This window comes from Trichomonas vaginalis, chromosome II (genome assembly GCF_026262505.1).
Source record: "Trichomonas vaginalis G3 chromosome II, whole genome shotgun sequence".
Classification (NCBI taxonomy): domain Eukaryota; phylum Parabasalia; order Trichomonadida; family Trichomonadidae; genus Trichomonas; species Trichomonas vaginalis.
This window is the reverse complement of record NC_067204.1, coordinates 8,497,032-8,518,306: the sequence shown is the minus strand read 5'-3', so window position 1 is coordinate 8,518,306 and position 21,275 is coordinate 8,497,032. Positions and strand designations below refer to the sequence as shown.

Below are 21,275 nucleotides of genomic sequence, written 5' to 3'. Positions count from 1 at the left end.
GTAAGTTCGTCGGACGAAAGTAAGTCTGACTTATGAATAGAAGTAGTCTCGACGAAAGTAAGTCTGACTTGAAATGTAAGTCTCGGACTGAAAGTAAGTCTGACTTGAAATGTAAGTCTCGGACGAAAGTAAGTCTGACTTGAAATGTAAGTTCTGTTCGGACGAAAGTTAAGTCTGACTTGAAAATGTAAGTCTCGGACGAAAGTAAGTCTGACTTGAAATGTAAGTCTCGACGAAAGTAAGTCTGACTTGAAATGTAAGTCTCGGACGAAGTAAGTCTGACTTGAAATGTAAGTCTCGGACGAAAAGTTAAGTGTGTCTGACTTGAAATGGTAAAGTCGGACGAAAGTAAGTCTGACTTGAAATGTAAGTCTCGGACGAAGTTAGAGTCTGACTTGAAATGTAAGTCTCGGACGAAAGTAAGTCTGACTTGAAATGTAAGTCTCGGGACGAAAGTAAGTCTGACTTGAAATGTAAGTCTCGGACGAAAGTAAGTCTGACTTGAAATGTAAGTCTGATTTCAAATATAAGTCTGATATTAAGATAAGTTTGTAACTAAAATTAAGTCTTATTCCAAAAGCAAATTTAATTGATAATAAGTCTGGATCTAGAGTAAGCCTTAGTCTACAGCTATTCTGTCTCAAAAATAGTCACGAACCATAGTAAGTTTCGGACTAGAGTATGTCTGTAATTCGAATCATTCATTTTCTTCAATTATCCCGCAAAAATTATCGTCTTTTATCATACCATAGTTTTTATCAATCTCGTTCTACTAAAAAACCTTTATATTGTGATTTCTTTGTTAAACCCGTATTTTTCATGTGAATCTTATTGTATAAACTCTAAAAGTTCAATTTCCGGTCGAAAAAAACTTGAAAACAATTTGTATTCGACGAGTTAAAGAGCTCTATTTATTCTAAATTTTCCAAAAAAAATTAGATTTCGTTTTTTCGCTTCAAAAAATGTTGTTTTAAGTTTTAAAATTTGTAATTCAAAATTTTTTTGAAAGATTTACGATTTTTTAATACTGCGAATGAGTTTTATTTACATACTCTATGATAAATCATATTTTTGTCGAGATATAACTTTTTAAAAAAAAATTATATGCAAAGAGTGTTATAGAATTCTAGAAGGTATAGTGCATAATTTGAAGTATACTATCAAATAAAGAAATTTTACAGTTTTTTTAGTTTTATTTAGATGTACGTTATTTTAGATGGCTTCGTCGAAAACAAAGCATGTCTGTTAAGTTTATTCTTAACATGGTAAATAAAATGGCAACGAAGCCCAGTGTACTGCGTCTTATGCCGTAGTTTTTGTTATCTTCATACTCAAATACAACAAATAAAATAGATTTATTACGAAAAAACGTATAAACAAATGATATATTTATTTCTAGACAAGTTGACGAACATGTAGCGCAACTGTATCGCTTTAGAGAACAGTTCTTCCAACACCTACTCATTCAGTGAAAGACTGATTCACATTGTTGCTGGTAAGTCTGATTGCTTCAGATAGAGAGCATGAATTGCTTCTTTATCATCTAATCCCCATCCCCCTTGTTCCCGATTGGATGACATGGACAATTCATCTTTCTCTAACGAAACAAAATGACACTTTTTGGCGGCTTATTGACTCAGAAAAATTTGAGAGTTAACGAATAATTTTGGCGCCAAAAATAATTTCTCTTAATTTATTACATTTAATATACGCACATCCATAAGTTATGCTATTTTTTCTATTTATTTTGTTCTAAAATTCTAAATATTTTTTTTCATAACATAAAATATGATGTCTAGTCTCATTTACATAACAACATGCCTTAGAATAGGTTTTTTATTCTTTTTGTCACTTTAAATTAAGAATAAAAAGATAATTTAAATTGAATATTTGCGATTATTCTCACTAATGCTGCTTCCTCTTTTATTAGGTAGACAACAAAAAGTTAGCCTTGGACTCCCATATCAGATTTTTGATTGGTTGCGTATATAATGAGCTGGGATTGATAGACGAAAACCCAGTGAGAAAATTTTTGACGCCTTTTTTACAAGTGATTTCACTAAGGGTTTACAATATAATTGGTTTTTTAAATTTAAAGTTCTTATGAATTTCCTACATGAAATTGGAAGAAACGCAGCATTTGATGAATTGATGCAAATATTTCCAATTTAATTATTCATTTCTTCATTGAATCTATAGGATCACATTCAATTATCCCTACCATACTTTATGTTTTAATAGTTAATATTGTAAATGGGCAATTGAAACAATATAAGATTTTCGTAACCTCATATGTTTACATTTAGTGGGATAAAAAATTGATTTTTTGATGATAATATTATATAATGTTCTATTCTGAGGGTCTTGAGTTAAAAAATATTATGATAAATAAAATAAATTAGATTTTCAATGAAAAATAATCATGCAAATAATACATATTACATATAAATATTTTACAAACAAACAAAAAATGTGAAATCACAGAGATTAATCATTAATATCTTGTGATAAATGGTTTTCTATGCAATATCTCATCCAAAATGGGAGTCTTTTATCGGAAGTTGACTTATATAAAGGTATTCCATTTGAATTTGTTACTAGAATTGGAATTTTGTTCTCTCTTAATGACAAAACAATATTTTTTAGAGCTTCTCGAGATTCTTTGAAAGAAGGATCATTTAGCTTTGGAAGGAAGTTAGAGATGATCATTCTAGGGATTCCTGTTGATACATTAAATGATATTGGGAAATATAAATATGGTTTCTTTGTGAGTTCTTTCACTTTTTCTCTGAAATCAACTTTTCCGAATTTTTCTGAAATTTTCAGAGTTTTTCCATCAATTAAATAGACTTCATCGTTGCTATTTCTAACAAGAATATCCGTATTATGTCCTAATCTCTGTATTTCATCAGCAGCAACAGATGGCTCGAGTTTACAAATTTCATTATTTTTATCAAATTTTCTGAGGTTTCCTGAGGTATCACAGACATGAAATAGCGAATTATTCTTTGTAGAATGTATTCCAGATATCAGCGAAACGTTGAAATTATAAAGAGGATTTGTTACATTGTAATAATCATGAACAACGCCATCTGAGTAAATTGCAACTAATGAATCACTTGTGCATGATATGTTAATAGGAAATCCGTTGTCTGAATACTCATGAACTGCTTTCCAAGTTCTTTTATCAAATTCAAAAATTTTTCCATCGAGATATCCTGCACAAACTGTATTTTCGTTGCATGAAATCACTTTGATGCATGATTCGTGGCTAAAACAATTGTGAATATTCTTAACTTCGCTTCTTAAATCATAATATGAAATTTTTCCATTGGCTTCACCTATTAAAAGTAGATTATCGAGATATTTGATGCAGTGTGCTGATGTTTCCGTATGTATACTTGCATAATGCTTGAGTCCTGATTCTGTTATTTTGAATTTTGAAATTTTTGGTTCGGATGAAGAGGTAAATATGGTAGAATCCTTAACTGTCATTGATAATATGTAATCATTATGTACGAACTTTTGTGTGAATTTAGGTTCATCTGAATTTATAATTTCTTCTTTGGGAATTAATGCAATACTCCCATCGTAAGAAGATGTTACGATGAAATCTGGTGTTGCTTGAACTGATGAAATCCATGAATTATGTAAACTGATGGTTTTTTTGATTTTATAATTCAAAGGATCGAGTTGAAAAAGCCTTCCATCCCTTGATCCGCAAAATAGATCAACATCTTCGACCATTGATTGGAATGGTCGAAGTTGGTGTTCACCTTCTTCAGGTAAATTTATCTGTAAAATCTCGTTCATTTTTAATTTACGGGCGTGCAGACATCCTTAATTCCCAAGATTATTGATGTGACTTATATTATGCCAATGTTTTGCACAATTTTGATTATTTATAATGAACTAATATTTAGAAAATAGCACATTTCAAACATTCAGCATATATATACCGATTCCAAATTCTCAGATTTTGATTTTGTGAATTGTACAGTTCCCTGGATTTTCACCATCAATTTTAAATATTGAGCATGCAATGATTTCATACAACATTGTACTGCCACAATATTAATGAATGAGTGAAATATAGAGACCGCTTTAAATTATTACAAGGGATATCCCTTTGTGAATATTCTTTTGGATTGTGGAATTATCAATGGGGGGAAAAATGTATATGGAGAAACAGCTCTTCATTATGCAGCATGAGATTTCTTATGCGATAATAAATTATCACTGAAAAAGATACAATATTGTTGATCAATGTATACAAGTCCAAGAAAATCTTTAGTTTTTGAACAGATAAATTTGATAACTTCCAAAACTCTGTTATTTAAAACTTAACGATAGTCTTTGTTTGGTCGAACTGTTCTCCTAAATAAAAGTCATAATGTAAACTCATTTTTGGCATTTTGTCAAAATCATTGAGATTATTTTTGACATATGAATAGAACATCAGAATTTTTCACATATCTATCTCAAGAGAGGCCAAAAAATGCTCAAAACAATAGGTCATTAAGATCTAAATCTAAATTTTTCGAATTTGCTGATAGTATTAGTACTCAAATCACCGAAACTTCATTAATTTGTCAAAGGCTCGATAACTTGATATCTGGAGATAATGTTCTTGGTGAAAATGATAGAGAAATAGTTGAATTAATGAATAAACTTCAAAATGACATACAACAAATAAACAAAAAGATTGATTCGATGCAAAGCATGCAAAAAGAAGCTCCACAAGCACCAATAGTAGCACAACAACTTAGAAAATCGCTTTATGATATAAATACGCAATTCCAAAGTATTGTTGATAAAAGAGCCCAAATTATGAAAGAAAACATGAGTAGAAGAAGTCGATATGGTGGATACACACACTCTCAACAGGTTTATAATACATCTTATAACGATGATGACGAAATAGAAATTCCAATTAACCAAATGCAGTTCGAACAACAAAATTTAAACGAGAGATATGGTTTGGTTAAAGATGTTGAATCATCTATTACTTCAATTGTTGAAATGATGACAAGATTATCAACAATGATTGCTGATCAAGATACATCTATTATTAGAATCGATGAAAATACTATGGAAGCCTTAACAAATATGAAAGCAGGTGAATCGGAACTTATGAAATACAAAGATAAAGTTATGAAAAATAAATGGTTCATCTTGAAGATATTTATTGTCTTGTTCATTTTCGCTCTTATTTTTATCCTTATTGTATAAATGTTTTTTATTTATTTATTTTATTTAATTATTTGTTGTTTTTTGAAGAAAAAGAAATCAACACACTCCTTTTTGTAATAAATATAAGTATCTTTGACTGAATGCAATGTCCATGCTAACAAATAAAAATTATATTTCATCAAAACGGGTTAGAATGTGGTAAAAGTAAAGCAAAACTAAGAAATATTACATAATTATTATTTATATTCAAACAAAACATAATACAAATAAATATAAGAAAAAAAATAATTAATATCGAGCAGATTGATCGATTGAAGGAGCCCTTTGTGATCTTGTCTCTTGCCCATAAATAATTTGATGTGATTGATCAGGTCTTTGGCGCAATTTTGGAAGAGTTATTTGAGCATTTCCATTATTTGGATTTTTAGAGGTAATAATCAGATCAGAATTATAAGAACATCTACTAGTTGTAGTTCTTGATGATTTTAAGTCAATTGAATCCTTCTTACTTGGATCATTTAATGCATTTGCTATTTCATTGAGTCTGTCACGCAATTTATTAAGGGCAACTCTATTCCTATCCATGAGACGCTCAACTACTTGTGTATCAGCCTTTCTATCAAGTTTTTCATCAATCATTGTCTTTAATGCTTCAATTTTTTCAATAAATCCATCGAATTTGGTGGATAAACCTTGTATAACACGTTTATTTTCGATTTCGTTTGGTTGCATAATTGCAACCCTTGCGTTTTCCTCTTCCTTTTTCTCCAAATTTTCTTCTTGTGCACTTTTTACAGTTGTTATTGTAGAATTTATCTGGTTGATCAACTCTTCTGGTATAGGAATATTAGTTATAGGTAATGTGAAGTCTGCAGATGCTTGGCGGCCATATTTCATTTCTGAATGAGCATTTTTCACTTTTTCTTCCAGTTTTTCGTTCTGTTCTATAATGGAATCGTTCTGTTGTTGAAGATTAATCATTGCGTCATCGAAATTGATCTGAACTGGCACTTGTCTGTTCGTTAAATGTTGAATGAAAGCAGAAAGTTGAATAAATGAATTCAAAATAAGTGTAGTCGAGTTCATATTTGAATCAACTATAGAATGAACGTTATTTGAAACTTTAACTAATTCATCAGAAAAATCTAAAATTAAAGCTTGGTTTTCATCAGTTCTCTTCATCAGATTTCGTCTAAAATTGTTATTTTCGCCAACCATTTCGCCCATATTCACTTGTAATTCGTTAAAAGTCTTAATTAAATTCATACACATTTGATTGAGTTTCAGATGGTCTTCTTTCACAGCATTAATTGTTTCATCGAACTTATCAATTCTTCTTGAATCTCTTTGCAAAGCTCTGATTAATGCAGGTGTATCGAGTGTTCCATCGTTTTGGAACACTTGAACATCAACAACCATATGCTTAACATCATTAAGATCAACACTCAAAGCATGCATTTCATTTGTATAGTCTTTCTTGATCGTATTTGCTAATTTAACGCATTCATCAACTTTTGAAGTTAAATCATTCTGGAAGGTTGTGCTTTCGGAAGTTAATATGTTAAGTTTGTTTTCGCAGCCTTCAATTCGAAGTGCAAGTAATTCTAAAGATTTATCTTTTCCTGTATCGAGAAGTTTATTAATTTTTTGTATTTCTGCCTGTGATTTTTGTAATAAATTTGATTGACTGATAATTTTAACATTGATTTCTCGAATTTGTTGGTTTGCGATGTAAATATCTCCTTGTAAGTCTTTTTCTTTGGCAACGAACTCTTCCTTGAGTTTTTTATTGCTGTAATCAATCTTTTCTGAAAGGGTGTTTTGATATTTGTTAATAAATGTCGTCATTTCTTCGAATCTGTTATTAACTTTTTCACTTTGAGACTGAAGTGCCTCTTTATTATTCTTATTCATGTCTTCCACTTGCTCTTGGAGTAATGCCACCTCTTTTTTAGTCGATCTGAGGTTAACTTCTTCTTGTAATGATTTGATTGAAGCTGAATGTTCTTGTAATAAGTTGCAAATATCAATAAGAGTGTACTTCAATTGGTCAGAAATCAAGTTGAAGTTGATAATTTCCCCATTGTTTAATAAGTTATTGATTTTTTGCACCGACATTTTTTGAGATTGAGCAAAAAAAACGAGCTTTTTTCAACATTTTATCGGTGCTGCACACCGATAATTGTTATTGATTTTCTTCTCAATTTAACTTTACAACTCTCAATCATTAAATTCTTAAAATCATATTAGAATCAGGATGATCCATACTTTCAAGCACTAATAAGGTTATTTTTGTTATGTTTACATTATCGTCCATAGGTTTCCCTGAAAAATGACGCAAATATTGAAATGGGTTAGAGGAATCATATATAAAGACCACGAAGATAATACCAAAGAATCAACAATAGTTAGTCCACCCAATAGAAAAGCTTTCACTTTGTGGCACGAATGTCACATTCGAAAATCGTTTCTCGAAAGGAGTTTACAATTACAATATATTGTCCTATTGTATTGTAATTGTAAACTCCTTTCGAGAAAAGCTTTCACTTTGTGGCACGAATGTCACATTCGAAAATCGTTTCTCGAAAGGAGTTTACAATTACAATATATTGTCCTATTGTATTGTAATTGTAAACTCCTTAGTTCGATTCCTTCATTTTATTAAATTATAAATATACAATTCTTTCTAATCTTCCTTTTTCATAATTCATTTCTCATTTAAATTCTAAATAATCTAACTCTACTAATCTAGATTTTTTCTAATATCAATTTTTCATATACAAACTCGTATTTTTTCTTTCAAAATTCCATTTTCCAATATTTTTTGAAAATTTTACATAATTTTATATATATTTTATTCTATTATTATTACATAATAATATTATACATATTAATTGTTTTAATTTTTGAATGCCTACGATAATTTTTAATTCAATTTTTAAACGAATGTTTTGATGGGACGAGCTTACTGCTCATAGGCTCATCCCATCAAAACATTCCATTCAAAACTCTGGCCTTCATCGAGGCCAGAGCCAACAATTCATCCCCTCAGAGCCAAGTTCCTCGACGGCCGTCCTCATTAGGCCTGATCCGAGAGGAACTTGGCTTTGAACGAAAATCACAAGCTCTGGCCTCAGGAAAGGCCAGAGCTTCGCAAACAATCCTCGGGGCCGGTTTCCTCAAAGACCGCCCTGATTCGGGGCGGCCGGAGAGGAATCCAGTCCCGAGAGAACGTCCATACGAAGCTCTGGCCTTTTCCGAGGCCAGAGCTTGTAAATACAATCCGCAGGGCCGAGTTTGAGGGAGATCGTCCACATCATTGGCGATCTCCTCTCTTCTCGGCCCTGAAAGACATGCAAATACAGGCTCTGGCCATAGCAAAGGCCAGGGCATGGCTTACATTCCCCAGGGCCGGCTTTCCCAAATGCCGCCCTTATCCCGGGCGGCAGGAGTGGAATCCGGCCCTGGGAAGTAGAAAATACGAAGCTCTGGCCCAAGCAAAGGCCAGAGCCTGCAAAATTCATCCTCAGGGCCGAGTTCTGCGATGATCGTCGATCATGTCGACGATCTCGCAGGAACTCGGCCCTGAAAGACATACAAATACAGGCTCTGGCCCAAGCAAAGGCCAGAGCCTCGCTTACAATCAAATTTGCCGAATCTCAGGAGATCGTTCAAATCACGGACGGTTTTCCCTGAGATTCGGCAAAATAAGTCAAATTACAGTTCTAGAAAGACTAGAAGGGGGCCCTGACCTTGAGAAAGGACCCCCTTCCCGGTCTTTCTGGCGAACTTTGGTTCGCATTGCGAGTGTCTGCTGCGAATCCGGGGCTGAGCAGCAGACACTCGCAATCATATGTCGCGGCAAGTGCACCTGTGGTGCCAGAATGCACTTGCCGCGACAATTGCGAAATGCAAAGATGATGCCGGAAGGAGCGGCAATACTGGCAAAAGCCACTCCTTCCGACACCAGAAAGACTAGAAGGGGCCCTGACCTTGAGAAAGGACCCCCTTCTCGGCCTTTTTTGTTAAATTTAAGATATTTCAATTGCAAAATTATTTCAAAATTCATAATGGATAGTACCATACGAAGGTGCAAGTCATAGCAATGGTGCACCATCAATATGAGCCCCATTGCTATGACTTCACCTCGGGATAACCTCGATGCGAGGAAAAGTGGAGCAATTCGAAACATTGCTCCACTATACAAGTTCTTGTAAGGATAGGTATATAGTTACCACATCCTTACAAGAACTGTTCCTCGCTTCGAGGTTTTGTCTTGTGATTGTGTGTGCTGTGCCATCCAATGGTCAAACGGATAGCACAGCACACACATACTAGGCATGATAACCCTTCCTATGAATTAGGACGCGATAGCCCTGACCTCACCCCGGGATAACTTGCATTTGTACTCATATCCCGATCAATAACATAATTTATATCAAGACACACCTACCACTACATAATATAGCATTATATCAACACAATACTAATATATAATGTTAAAAACACACAAATTGATGATATTCATAATATAAATTGGGACCAAAGATCTATATTGAGACCTAACTATTATCAAACCTTTATATATAGGAAACATACATTGCACCTATAGAATATTGAATGAAAATTAGATGGTTCTAAAATTCGATATCTGATGCTGACCCAAGGTGGTCCTCATTCCTATATATGTTCATCTATACCTAATGTCCTAATATTCATCCATATACATGTTGGGTCTATCTCCATCAGAAGGGTCCATGCTGAAGTGTGGGTATTCAATTTCCACCCAACGGTTCAGCACGCCTCGTTGGATGTCAAAGAGAGACTGAGTGTTGGATGTCAAAGAGAGACTGAGTGTTGGATGTCTCTGAGAGAGACTGAGTGTTGGATGTCTCTGAGAGAGACTGAGTGTTGGATGTCAAAGAGAGAGACTGCGTGTTGGATGTCAAAGAGAGACTGAGTGTTGGATGTCAAAAAGAGACTGAGTGTTGGATGTCAAAGAGAGACTGAGTGTTGGATGTCAAAGAGAGACTGAGTGTTGGATGTCTCTGAGAGAGACTGAGTGTTGGATGTCAAAGAGAGAGACTGCGTGTTGGATGTCAAAGGGAGACTGAGTGTTGGATGTCAAAGAGAGACTGAGTGTTGGATGTCAAAGACAAATAAATTGTTGTTATTATTTAAATAATTTCCATCTTTTGTAATGCATCAGCACATTACCTGAAAACTTTTTAATCATTCTAGAACAAACCAACATCGTATAATCCCATCATAGCTAATCATCCATTACAATTCTGCCTATTCAAGAGCTCGTGGTGAATTTCCTAAGTTCATTCCCATTCAAAATAAAGATATTCAACAAATTTCTTCCAAAAGAACTTCGTAAACTAACTAACAAGAATAACATCTTCCATTATTTTCAACATAAATACATTTTCAAAGAATAAAATGTTCTTTAATGATTTTTTATTTGGTGAGAAATCTTGCAACATTATTCTTTCATACTCAACTTCAATACAACAACTAACATATGATAGTTGGAAAAAATCACATAATAGAGCAGGTAAGTATTGTGAAGCTGAACTTTTATTTATCTGGTGTGATATGACCAAGCGAGGGACTCAGACTGCTGTATCTGTGGAGCAACATGACCAAGCGAGGGACTCAGACTGCTGTATCTGTGGAGCAACATGACCAAGCGAGGGACTCAGACTGCTGTATCTGTGGAGCAACATGACAAGGTGATTCAGTTTGCATTGATTGATAGTTCAATATCAGACCAATACTTCTCTTCCATGTTGCGGGCATGGCGAGGCATTTTCAAGATTGGTACCGAAATTGGCTACTATCCCTAAATGCAACAATCATAAATGACACTTTTATCAAAAAACGTGTTTAATTCAAATTTGGCGGGCTTTTGGTCGTAGATTAATTTAACTAATATGAATTTGGATTGTGCTTTCCTTATTGATGTAATGATATTTTCACTAATAAAAAATGAAATATACACAAGAAAAAAATTATTCAAAAATTATCATTGCATTTTATTTGAAGAAATTTTGAAAACACATCATACACATACTATAAATGAATATTATCATCTTAATTTTAATAAATTTCATTTACTTGGAAAGATGCAAGATCATCTTGTACTTACTCTTCGATTTATTCCATGTAACTTCGCAGGTAATAATGGCGCACTTACCTCTATTTTGGATTTTTATAGTTTCCCTCAAAACACATTCTATGGACTTACGCTCGTATCGCGTTAAAAAATGTCGTTAAAATTGCCCACACGCCGAAATTGAATCATTTTGAAATGTATAGATTCTGTTGCTTTTAATGGATGCATGATACATTATATGATGATTATCAAGAAAATCTAAACTGTTTTATCGACAATTAATGGTAATGAAGAAAATCTGAAAAATAATTTAACATCAATAGGATATTTAATGAAACAATTATTAAACAAAATTAAACCTAAGAATTAAACTATATTTATCATATAAATATCTATGAAAATTTACTTTACCCAGATTTTCCTTACTTTAACCACCCCTCTAAAGCTGGGGACACCGCCTATCGTTTGGAGTAGCTATTAAATAGAACCACCAAGGGTATTTTTCGAACTGCCGGTGTAGTGTAGTGGAAACATCCGACATAATGATTCATTATGCCAAGGTTTGATTCCCATTTAGCTAATTTTTTTCTTTTTTGGATCATGAATTTTTTTTTGGGTCACTATAAGATTTGTTTCATGTTCTAAATCTGCTGCATATGTAATCTATTTTTATTTACCTATTTTTTAAAAATCTATTGGATTGCCAAATTTGAATATATTTAAAATCATAAAAATCCAAAAAAAACTATAAATATATGTTTTATGCATAGTGCCGATACTCAAATATCAGATTACTTAGATCCATGAATAATATCCGAATTTTTTTTCTTAAAATTAAACTTCAAAACTTCTTGCAATCTTATTCTTCATCAATTATAAATTTTTAAAACCATTTTTTAAAATAATTTTGCGTAAATTTTATTCTCATGTTGTTTTAATCGAAAATTGATACATTTTCAAAAAAATAATATTGACTTATGAAATTCATTTTTAAGGTGAAATAGTATTGTTTTTATTAAAGTATATGAATAATATATAAAAAATTAATGAATAATATAAGCAGATTTTTAGTTTACAAAACAAATATGAGCAATGCAATTTCAAACTTTTGCTGGCAATTTCGATATTGCTCAAGTTTGTAGTATTTGTGATACCTATAACATCGGCTTAATCAAAATTCGATTTTTCTTATGAGTTATTGAGAAAATTTGATTGCAATGAGAAGGATTTCGACGTTTTTGATAAACTAAGAGCTGAGCTTTAGGGGTTCAGTTCATTTATGGCTGTAGTTTGATGCGTAGATCTCTTTTTTATTGTAAATTCTTTCAGCATGGAGATAGAGAATGAATCTTTTGAGAACTTTATGAGTTTTTACACCCGTAAAGAGGCCCTTCGAGGAAAGATAGTCCAGACTACATGAAGATGTGGGTTAACCAAAAAAATCCGATGGTTTCCCCATATTCATGTAGATCTTCGAAAAAATGAGCACCAAAAAAGCCAAAAAAATAGGCTTTTTATTGGATTTGTACACTAGATCAATAACCTATTTAGGATCTGACACTCTTTTTAGCCAGAGATATGAGGTCCTTTCAAGGAAAACGATCTATTCATCCATAAAAAAAATGAATTATCGTTTTCCCCAGAAATTACATGGGGAGTGGTAAAAGTAAGGAAAATCTGGGTAATATGTTTCTAGATGCATCTCAATGAAAATCCACGCTAAAACAGTCTAGCATTATCTGCAAGTCCTACGAACAGGATCTCGGTGGATATAATATCAAATACATGTATGGATGCATATATATGAAATACTAATAAAATTGATGTTTATTAAAAATTATGATTAAATTTTTCATCAAACTTCTTATTTTATAGATTAATACATAATATCAATCTATATTGTATATCATTTTATCATTCAAAAGGAATAATAATATCAAATTAAAATTAGATCATTGTTTTTCTGAGCAAGAATGTCAAACATTGAAAACAATGTTTATTTATTTCAATTATAAACTAATTATACGATAAATATTCCCATTTATGCATTCTATTTTCTGCATTTAAGAAGATCACAACATATTTGACTAACATTAATAGTTTAGTGTAATAGATCTATACAAGTTCTGAGTATTTGTGATTCACACACTTTTTCAAGTAAATTGCAGACTATTACAAAGAATCTTATTATAATGTATTAACTTTTGAGATATTGTGATGAAATATTTATATATTTCAATCATAATTAGGTATGACATGATATTTGTCATATAAACATCTATGAAAATTTACTTTAATATGTTTCTAGATGCATCTCAATGAAAATCCACGCTAAAACAGTCTAGCGTTATCTGCAAGTCCTACGAACAGGATCTCGGTGGATATAATATCAAATACATGTATGGATGCATATATATGAAATACTAATAAAATTGATGTTTATTAAAAATTATGATTAAATTTTTCATCAAACTTCTTATTTTATTATAATATCAATTTTTACATAATAATGTATTTATTATTTCTTCAATCAAAAGTCTTAGCTAACAATGTATTTAAATTTATTTTTTTTGATTAAAATGATATTAAATCAAAATATTGATATATGATGTCAATGTTAATAAACGATATGATAAATTAGGTAATATAGTATTTTTATGATTGATAATATATTTTTATAATTGATACATAGTGAGTTATGTTAAATTTGCTTAAATATATATCTACACATGCATGTGATATTATATCCACCGAGATCCTGTTCGTAGGACTTGCAGATAACGCTAGACTGTTTTAGCGTGGATTTTCATTGAGATGCATCTAGAAACATATTAAAGTAAATTTTCATAGATGTTTATATGACAAATATCATGTCATACCTAATTATGATTGAAATATATAAATATTTCATCACAATATCTCAAAAGTTAATACACTTTCCCAAGATTACATATAATAGTTTGGATTATATAAAAGAGAGTTGTAGGTATCGCCATAGAAGAAGGTTGATATAACTATATTATACACAATTTTGAATCCTAGTTAAATTTATTATGATCTTCTTAAATGCAGAAAATAGAATGCATAAATGGGAATATTTATCGTATAATTAGTTTATAATTGAAATAAATAAACATTGTTTTCAATGTTTGACATTCTTGCTCAGAAAAACAATGATCTAATTTTAATTTGATATTATTATTCCTTTTGAATGATAAAATGATATACAATATAGATTGATATTATGTATTAATCTATAAAATAAGAAGTTTGATGAAAAATTTAATCATAATTTTTAATAAACATCAATTTTATTAGTATTTCATATATATGCATCCATACATGTATTTGATATTATATCCACCGAGATCCTGTTCGTAGGACTTGCAGATAATGCTAGACTGTTTTAGCGTGGATTTTCATTGAGATGTAACTTGGAAAAAATTGAAAATCTGGATTTGAACCTTCGACCTCTACGGTCAAAAAACGGTTCCACACTAAAACAAAATCCACGTTAAAAACCCCCATACTGTCAATAATAAATTATTTGTGGTTGCTTTCAGCCCAGATTTATTGCTGAAAAAGTGACAATTTATTGATTCATCAAAAGTGACAGCTCTCAATTTTTTGACATTTGTAAATTCTAAATTGAATGAGAAAAATGAAATAATACTAAGCATAATACAATATTCTAGATTTAATTATAATTAGGAAAAGTTGGTTTTGAGAGTACTTTTCATAGGCATATAGAATGAAATCTTCTGAAAAATAATATCACATAAACTCATATTATTTTCTAATATATAACTATTTTATATAAAAATCAAATTCAATGATCTTAAAAGCGAAGGATAAACCTCAAAATTTACGAATATAATGAGTGGGAATAGGCGTAAAGCAAAAATTGATATTTCATATGGTTTTATGATAGATAAGCATTATATTCCCACTCATTATATTCGTAAATTTTGAGGTTTATCCTTCGCTTTTAAGATCATTGAATTTGATTTTTATATAAAATAGTTATATATTAGAAAATAATATGAGTTTATGTGATATTATTTTTCAGAAGATTTTAGTAGTATATGAGTGCGGGTTGTGTGACTTTTTTTGTATCATCTATATATAGACGATGCATTAAAATATATTTATTTATAAATCATTAAAGAATTAACATTAATTTTAAAATAATTTATTTTTTTATCTTTTATAAAAGAAGCTATATATAGATGATGTCAGATATTCCGCGATTAATTAAACATTGTTTAAATCCTGAATGGGTTAAACTTCAATTTAAAAATGAAGATTGTGAATTATTAAATGAATATGAAAGCCAAAATAAGCTAATGAGGTATAAATATAATGATAAAGAATATTTAATTTCATGGAATCAATGGAGTCATAATCAAAGACCTCATAAACGAGAAGAAGAAATGGAAAATAATGAAATGGAAATCATTGATGACATTAAAGAGGATGGAATTCCTAAATTTTGTAGAAAAACCTTTAGAACTAAGTTAGGAGCATATAAACGTAGAGTATTAAATCCTGAATATCTTAAACATTTATTTAAAAAGGAAGACTGCGAATTATTAAACGTTAATGAATATGAAAATGCAAAATCAAAACTGAGATATAAATATATTGGAAGTGATGAAAGGTGTAAAGATAAAGATAAAGTTTATACAGTTTCATATAATAACTGGCACACGTTAGGGATAAGAAAACATTTAGGAGATTATGGTAAAAGTTCTGAATTCTTCAAATCTAGTATGTATGAGAGAGTAAAAGAAATCAGATATAATTATCATTCATGAATGAAAAATAAACTTTAAAAATTCATGTCTTACATTTTTTGAATAATTTATTTTTTTAATTCGTATGAAAATGAGTGTCAAGACTAACGACGTTAAAAAATTGGGATTCACAAACGAGGAAATAAAGGATATATTAGAGGAGGCGAGTTATGAAGTTAATAAATATTATTTAAGAAATTGTCAAAAATTCGCGGAGTTATTAAATGATTTAGATTATGATGGAAAAATGAATAAAGATGATGTTATAAATTTCTTATATCCCACATCTGAAGAAGAAAAACCTAAAGAACCTGATGTTTTCCCTGAATATTATGAAGAACGGATTAAAGATGATGAATATGATGAAATTGAAAGACTGGAAAAAATAAGAGATGAAATAGATGAAAAAATTAAGGAATTAAGAGAAGTTGAAAAATATAATGAGAATGAAGTAGAGGGTTTAATGAATATCCCAGCTTCAGAATCAGAAGTTCAAAAATCTCATGAAGAAAGATATAAAAATTACTTTTTGGAATCTACTAAAAATTTATTAGATGGTGAAATAGATGAAACACTTTCAGAAGAAGGCACAAAATTTATTCATAAACATAAGTTACAATTTATTGACGATGGAGATTATCCATGTATATTACTTTCACCTCCTCTTGATTCTGAAAAATTCAAAAAAGCACTGAAAAATGTAACATATGCAACAAATACGATTAAGAAAGAAGACCATGATATTTACACAAATTATTATTTAAATAAATGTACAGGTGTTGATAAAGTTTTTGATTTGTTAGATAAAATATCAAAAGAAACAATTGGTACATATAAAATTTTATGCGATTGTGGTTTCATTATTGAAGATACTAATAATGTTTCATATGAAAGAACAGCACCGAAGGAAGACGAAGTTGAAAGGTCTATACCATTCGTTATTAAGAATATAAAAGATATGAAAACTTATAAACATTATATTTATTCATTTATTTCAGAAAAAATGGAAGCAACCCATAAAACATCATCTCATCATTTTATAGCTATTCATACATTCCTTTTCAAAGTTGTGAAATTAAATAAGACAGGAATTAGATTTAATGTATCAGGGTACGCATTCTTGAGTAAATTAAAATGTATTCGTCACGTCGCAGATGATAAAAATTTATGTGTTCTTAATTCATTTTATGGACTTTAGCCCTGGACTTTAAAAAAATAAACTTTATTTTTATTTATTTTTTAATTTTTTATTCTTACATAAATGAACAAAAACGGAACAGCTAAAATGAATGATAATCAAATAAGAGCCGAAGGTAGAAGGTTATTTAAACGCTTCTATAACATTCCTGATGGTGTTAATCCTAAAACTCGTAGAAGTTATTTAAATGAAGCCATAGATGCATATGAAGGATTTGACATTTCATCAGAAAGTGAGAGGTTAGCAAGAATGTTAAACGTTAATATTGATTTTTATTATTGTGACCCTCAACCAGAAGACGTAGACATAAATAAGGTAGACTTTCCATTAGTGGAATCAATAATGATAGATCCAGAATTTGAAACAGTAAATATTTTATTAACACAGAGTCCATGTGGAAAACTTCACGCTGACAGAATTACAGACGTTGAAGCACTCACAGGATATAAAGTTTGCCCCTTTTGCAAAGAAGAAGTATATTCTATCCGTGATGACCCAGAAAGGAAAAACCAAAGAAGATTTTTAAAACATTGTGAGAAATGTAAAGAAAATAATGGAAGATTAATTCAAGACGTTCAATTGCAAAACACACAACAACCATATGCACCACATATCACGAAACAGAAGATATATCAATGGCTATTAGCTCACAATTTGCAGGAATATTATAAACCAACAAGATATTATATTACTTTTGACTTCGAAACATTAGAGACTAAAGAAGAACTTCAACTTTCTGAATGTGCAACTTTGAACGCTTACTTAAAACCATTTATGGTATCATCAACTGTCAAAATAAAGCCGCAAACGGACTCTTTGAGTCCTGAAGGTCTTTCAGACCGAAGCGGCGAGGTCGTAGACCGTGATAAAACATTTACGAGGAATTTTTGCTTAACATCAAGTGATTCTTTCATCTCTGATTGGATTGAATTTTTATTTTCAACCTGTTCATTAGTTGCTAAATCAAATATTGAACAATATGAAGAATTAATGAAGCCGCAAACGGACCAAACGGCGGGGACTTTGTCCCATACATTAAATGAAAAACAGAAGGAAGCATTTAAAGAACTTCTAGATGAGGAATTCAATAAAGTGAATATCATAGGTTTTAATTCGGGAAAGTTTGATTTAAATTTAATTCTTCGTGATTTAAACACTGCAAAATGGAAAATAAAATCAATGCTGGGTTCTTCTTCTCAATTTAAGCAAATCATTGTAAAGAAAACAAACTGTCCATATGAATTAAGATTTATTGACATCAGAAATTATATAGCGGGTGGAACATTAGACCAATTCACTCAAGATTTCGGAAACAATAAATCACGTGTTAAATCCTTTTTCCCTTATCAATTCATCACATGGGAGAATTACGAAGATGAATTATATAAAGAGGAACCATTCACAAGATTCATTTTATTCAGCATTAACTCAAGAAACAATATCCGATTCAGATTATCAAATATATCTCAATGATGCTAAAAATTTTGAGAATAGATTAGAATATTTTATTCATTATTGCAATAAAGACGTTGAAATTATGATTGACCCAATTGATAAAATTATTGAAGAAACATTTGTTTATAAAATTGACATGCTTCATAATCTTTCTTTATCATCGAATGCATCAATGATTCGTTACGCTTTAGCATATAAGAACTTTAATCCTAACGAAACATATCCAGAAGAAGAAAATGTGGAATCAAGTTTTGAATTAACAAAAAAGTATTGGAAATATAAAATTGATTCATATAAGAAACAAGATGAAAAAGCAGAAAGGGATACTAAAAACAATGTTTCAATGGATGACTATCAATACTATCACGATTTAATCCTTTCATCTAAATGCAAAATGTGTGGTAAAGCGTTTACATATGCTAATAAACCAACATTAGATAGAATCGATAATGAAAAACCACATACCAAAGAAAATTGTCAGTTAATGTGTTGTTATTGCAATGTCGTAAAATCAAATAAAGATGAAGATGTTCAACGTTTAAGAATCAATTTAAGAAATTATACATTAAAAAATAATTTACCAATGACTCTAGATTCAGTTGAAGCTTATCACATCCTCCGTAATGGAATTACTGGTGGTTATCAAATGTTCAACATAGAGTAAATCTTAAAGGAATCACGCACATTAATAAACTTTCATATAATCCAGAAACTAAAACTGTATCAAATGAGGACACTTCCAACATTATGACTCATTTCGTTGGTGTTGACTTTAATTCATTATATCCTTCATCATTTTCATCTAATCCTCATGATTTCATTCAATATACTGACCATAAAATGTATATGCCGGGAAGATTGAATGGTGTTATCATTTTGATGAGCAACAAAGAAAGCAAAAGCACTGGGAATATTAAGAAGAAAAATACTTTATTCGTGGCTGAAGTAAAGGGTCACATTGATGAAAAATACATTAATGATTACATAAACTTTTTACCGATAATAAGAAACTTAGATATTATCACAGATGAAAAAACAATTGGTCAGTTTTATGTATAATTACATGAAATCAAACAATCTACCAGTTGACCAGAAACAGAGAAATTAACTCAGTTAGCATCAACACACAACCAATATCAACCATTTTCTTCTTATTATCTTTGGTATCTAATAGACAGATTTCATTTTATCATTGATGACATTCAATCAATTTTAACATTTACTAAAAACACTTGTTTTAATGAATTTGCGAACGAATTTATGAATGAAAGACAAAAGGCTGAATTAGAAGGAAATAAAGGAAAAAGTTTATTTTGCAAGATTTCACTTAATGGATCATATGGTTACGATGCAATGAATACACAAAATTACGCAAAGACTAAAATAATGAATGCACAGAAGGCACGCGTTGCATGTATGTCAAATAAGTTTAAAAACATAAGAGAAATAGGAGAGGATACGTATCAAGTGATGCTTAAAGATAGATTTTATAGATGTGATACATGTTTACAAGAGGCATTCTTCACTTTAGATAACGCAAAATACTGGTATTTGGTTTTCATTTATGATTTTATGTATAAATGCATGGATGTTAATCGTTTTCATTTCATTGAAGGTGATACTGATTCATCTTATTGGGCAATCGCTGGCGACCCAAATCTTCCTAACACTCAAGCATTTCAAGCAATTGTAACCGATAAAAAATTTTATGATAAAAACATTTACAAATTCGCACCTTTTGATTTCTTCTGTTTTAATGAGAAATTTAAACCTAAATTAAAGAATAAAGCTGAAGAAAAAGCACATGAGAAGAAGTTATTGGGTTTAGCAATTGAGAAACAAGGTGATAACATGGTTGCTTTATGTCCTAAGTGTTATACTTCATTCAACGGTTCAATTGATGGAAGTGATTTTAAAAAGATTGCACAAAAAATGAAAGGAGTTAGTTTACGACAAAATAAACAATTAACACCTAAAAATTATTTGGATATAATAAATGATAAAGTGATATTTGATGGTCAGAATATTAATTTACAACTTAAAAACGGGTCAATGACTCGCTTAACAATCGGTAAGACTGCATTAACAGGAGCACACACTAAGGCTGTATGTTGTGAAAATGGATGTTGTATGCCATTTATTTAATAAAATGCCACAGAAGAGACAAAAGGAACCGTAAATAATGGTTTTGATACTATGATTCAAAGAGGTGGGCACCCTTAAAACACTTATTTTATTTTTATATAAATGGATAACACAGATTTAAAAAATTTAATTGATGATTTAGTACTTAATCAAAATTTTCTTAATTATTATGAATTAAAATCATATCTCCAAAAACATGATAACAATATAACGGGTGATGATATGGATTATTATTATTCGTATTATAAAAATGAAGTTTTGAAATATCATGATAAAATAATTTCTAAAATTAAAGACAAAATTAAAAATAATGAATATTCAAAGGGAAAAAGTAAATCACAACTTAAACAATTGAAAGATTTCAAAA

General features: G+C 30.5%; 5 protein-coding genes across 5 annotated transcripts, besides 2 other annotated features; 3 read left to right on the top strand and 2 right to left on the bottom strand.

Moving 5' to 3' along the window:
- Positions 1-2,481: 2,481 nt before the first annotated feature.
- On the bottom strand, positions 2,482-3,849 carry TVAGG3_0508260 (WD40 repeat-like family; the record flags this gene model as incomplete). Its single annotated transcript, XM_001301175.1, has 1 exon — positions 2,488-3,813. One exon carries the CDS (start codon positions 3,811-3,813, stop codon positions 2,488-2,490), a length of 1,326 nt encoding a protein of 441 aa, XP_001301176.1.
- Positions 3,850-4,282: 433 nt separating this feature from the next.
- Positions 4,283-4,347: a mobile genetic element.
- A 99-nt stretch (positions 4,348-4,446) lies between these two features.
- On the top strand, positions 4,447-5,422 carry TVAGG3_0508240 (vesicle docking; the record flags this gene model as incomplete). Its single annotated transcript, XM_001301176.1, has 1 exon — positions 4,447-5,232. One exon carries the CDS (start codon positions 4,447-4,449, stop codon positions 5,230-5,232), a length of 786 nt encoding a protein of 261 aa, XP_001301177.1.
- Positions 5,423-5,481: 59 nt separating this feature from the next.
- TVAGG3_0508230 (uncharacterized protein) lies at positions 5,482-7,311 on the bottom strand (the record flags this gene model as incomplete). Its single annotated transcript, XM_001301177.1, has 1 exon — positions 5,482-7,311. The coding sequence occupies one exon, from the start codon at positions 7,309-7,311 to the stop codon at positions 5,482-5,484; it is 1,830 nt and encodes a 609-aa protein (XP_001301178.1).
- An 8,922-nt stretch (positions 7,312-16,233) lies between these two features.
- Positions 16,234-21,275: part of a mobile genetic element that runs on past the window's edge.
- On the top strand, positions 17,372-18,237 carry TVAGG3_0508210 (uncharacterized protein; the record flags this gene model as incomplete). The annotated part of the gene is made up of 1 exon (XM_051236835.1): positions 17,372-18,237. A coding segment is annotated over one exon (866 nt), but the record flags the coding sequence as incomplete, so codon positions are not given.
- TVAGG3_0508200 (DNA/RNA polymerase superfamily) lies at positions 20,024-20,908 on the top strand (the record flags this gene model as incomplete). Its single annotated transcript, XM_051236834.1, has 1 exon — positions 20,024-20,908. The coding sequence occupies one exon, from the start codon at positions 20,024-20,026 to the stop codon at positions 20,906-20,908; it is 885 nt and encodes a 294-aa protein (XP_051094658.1).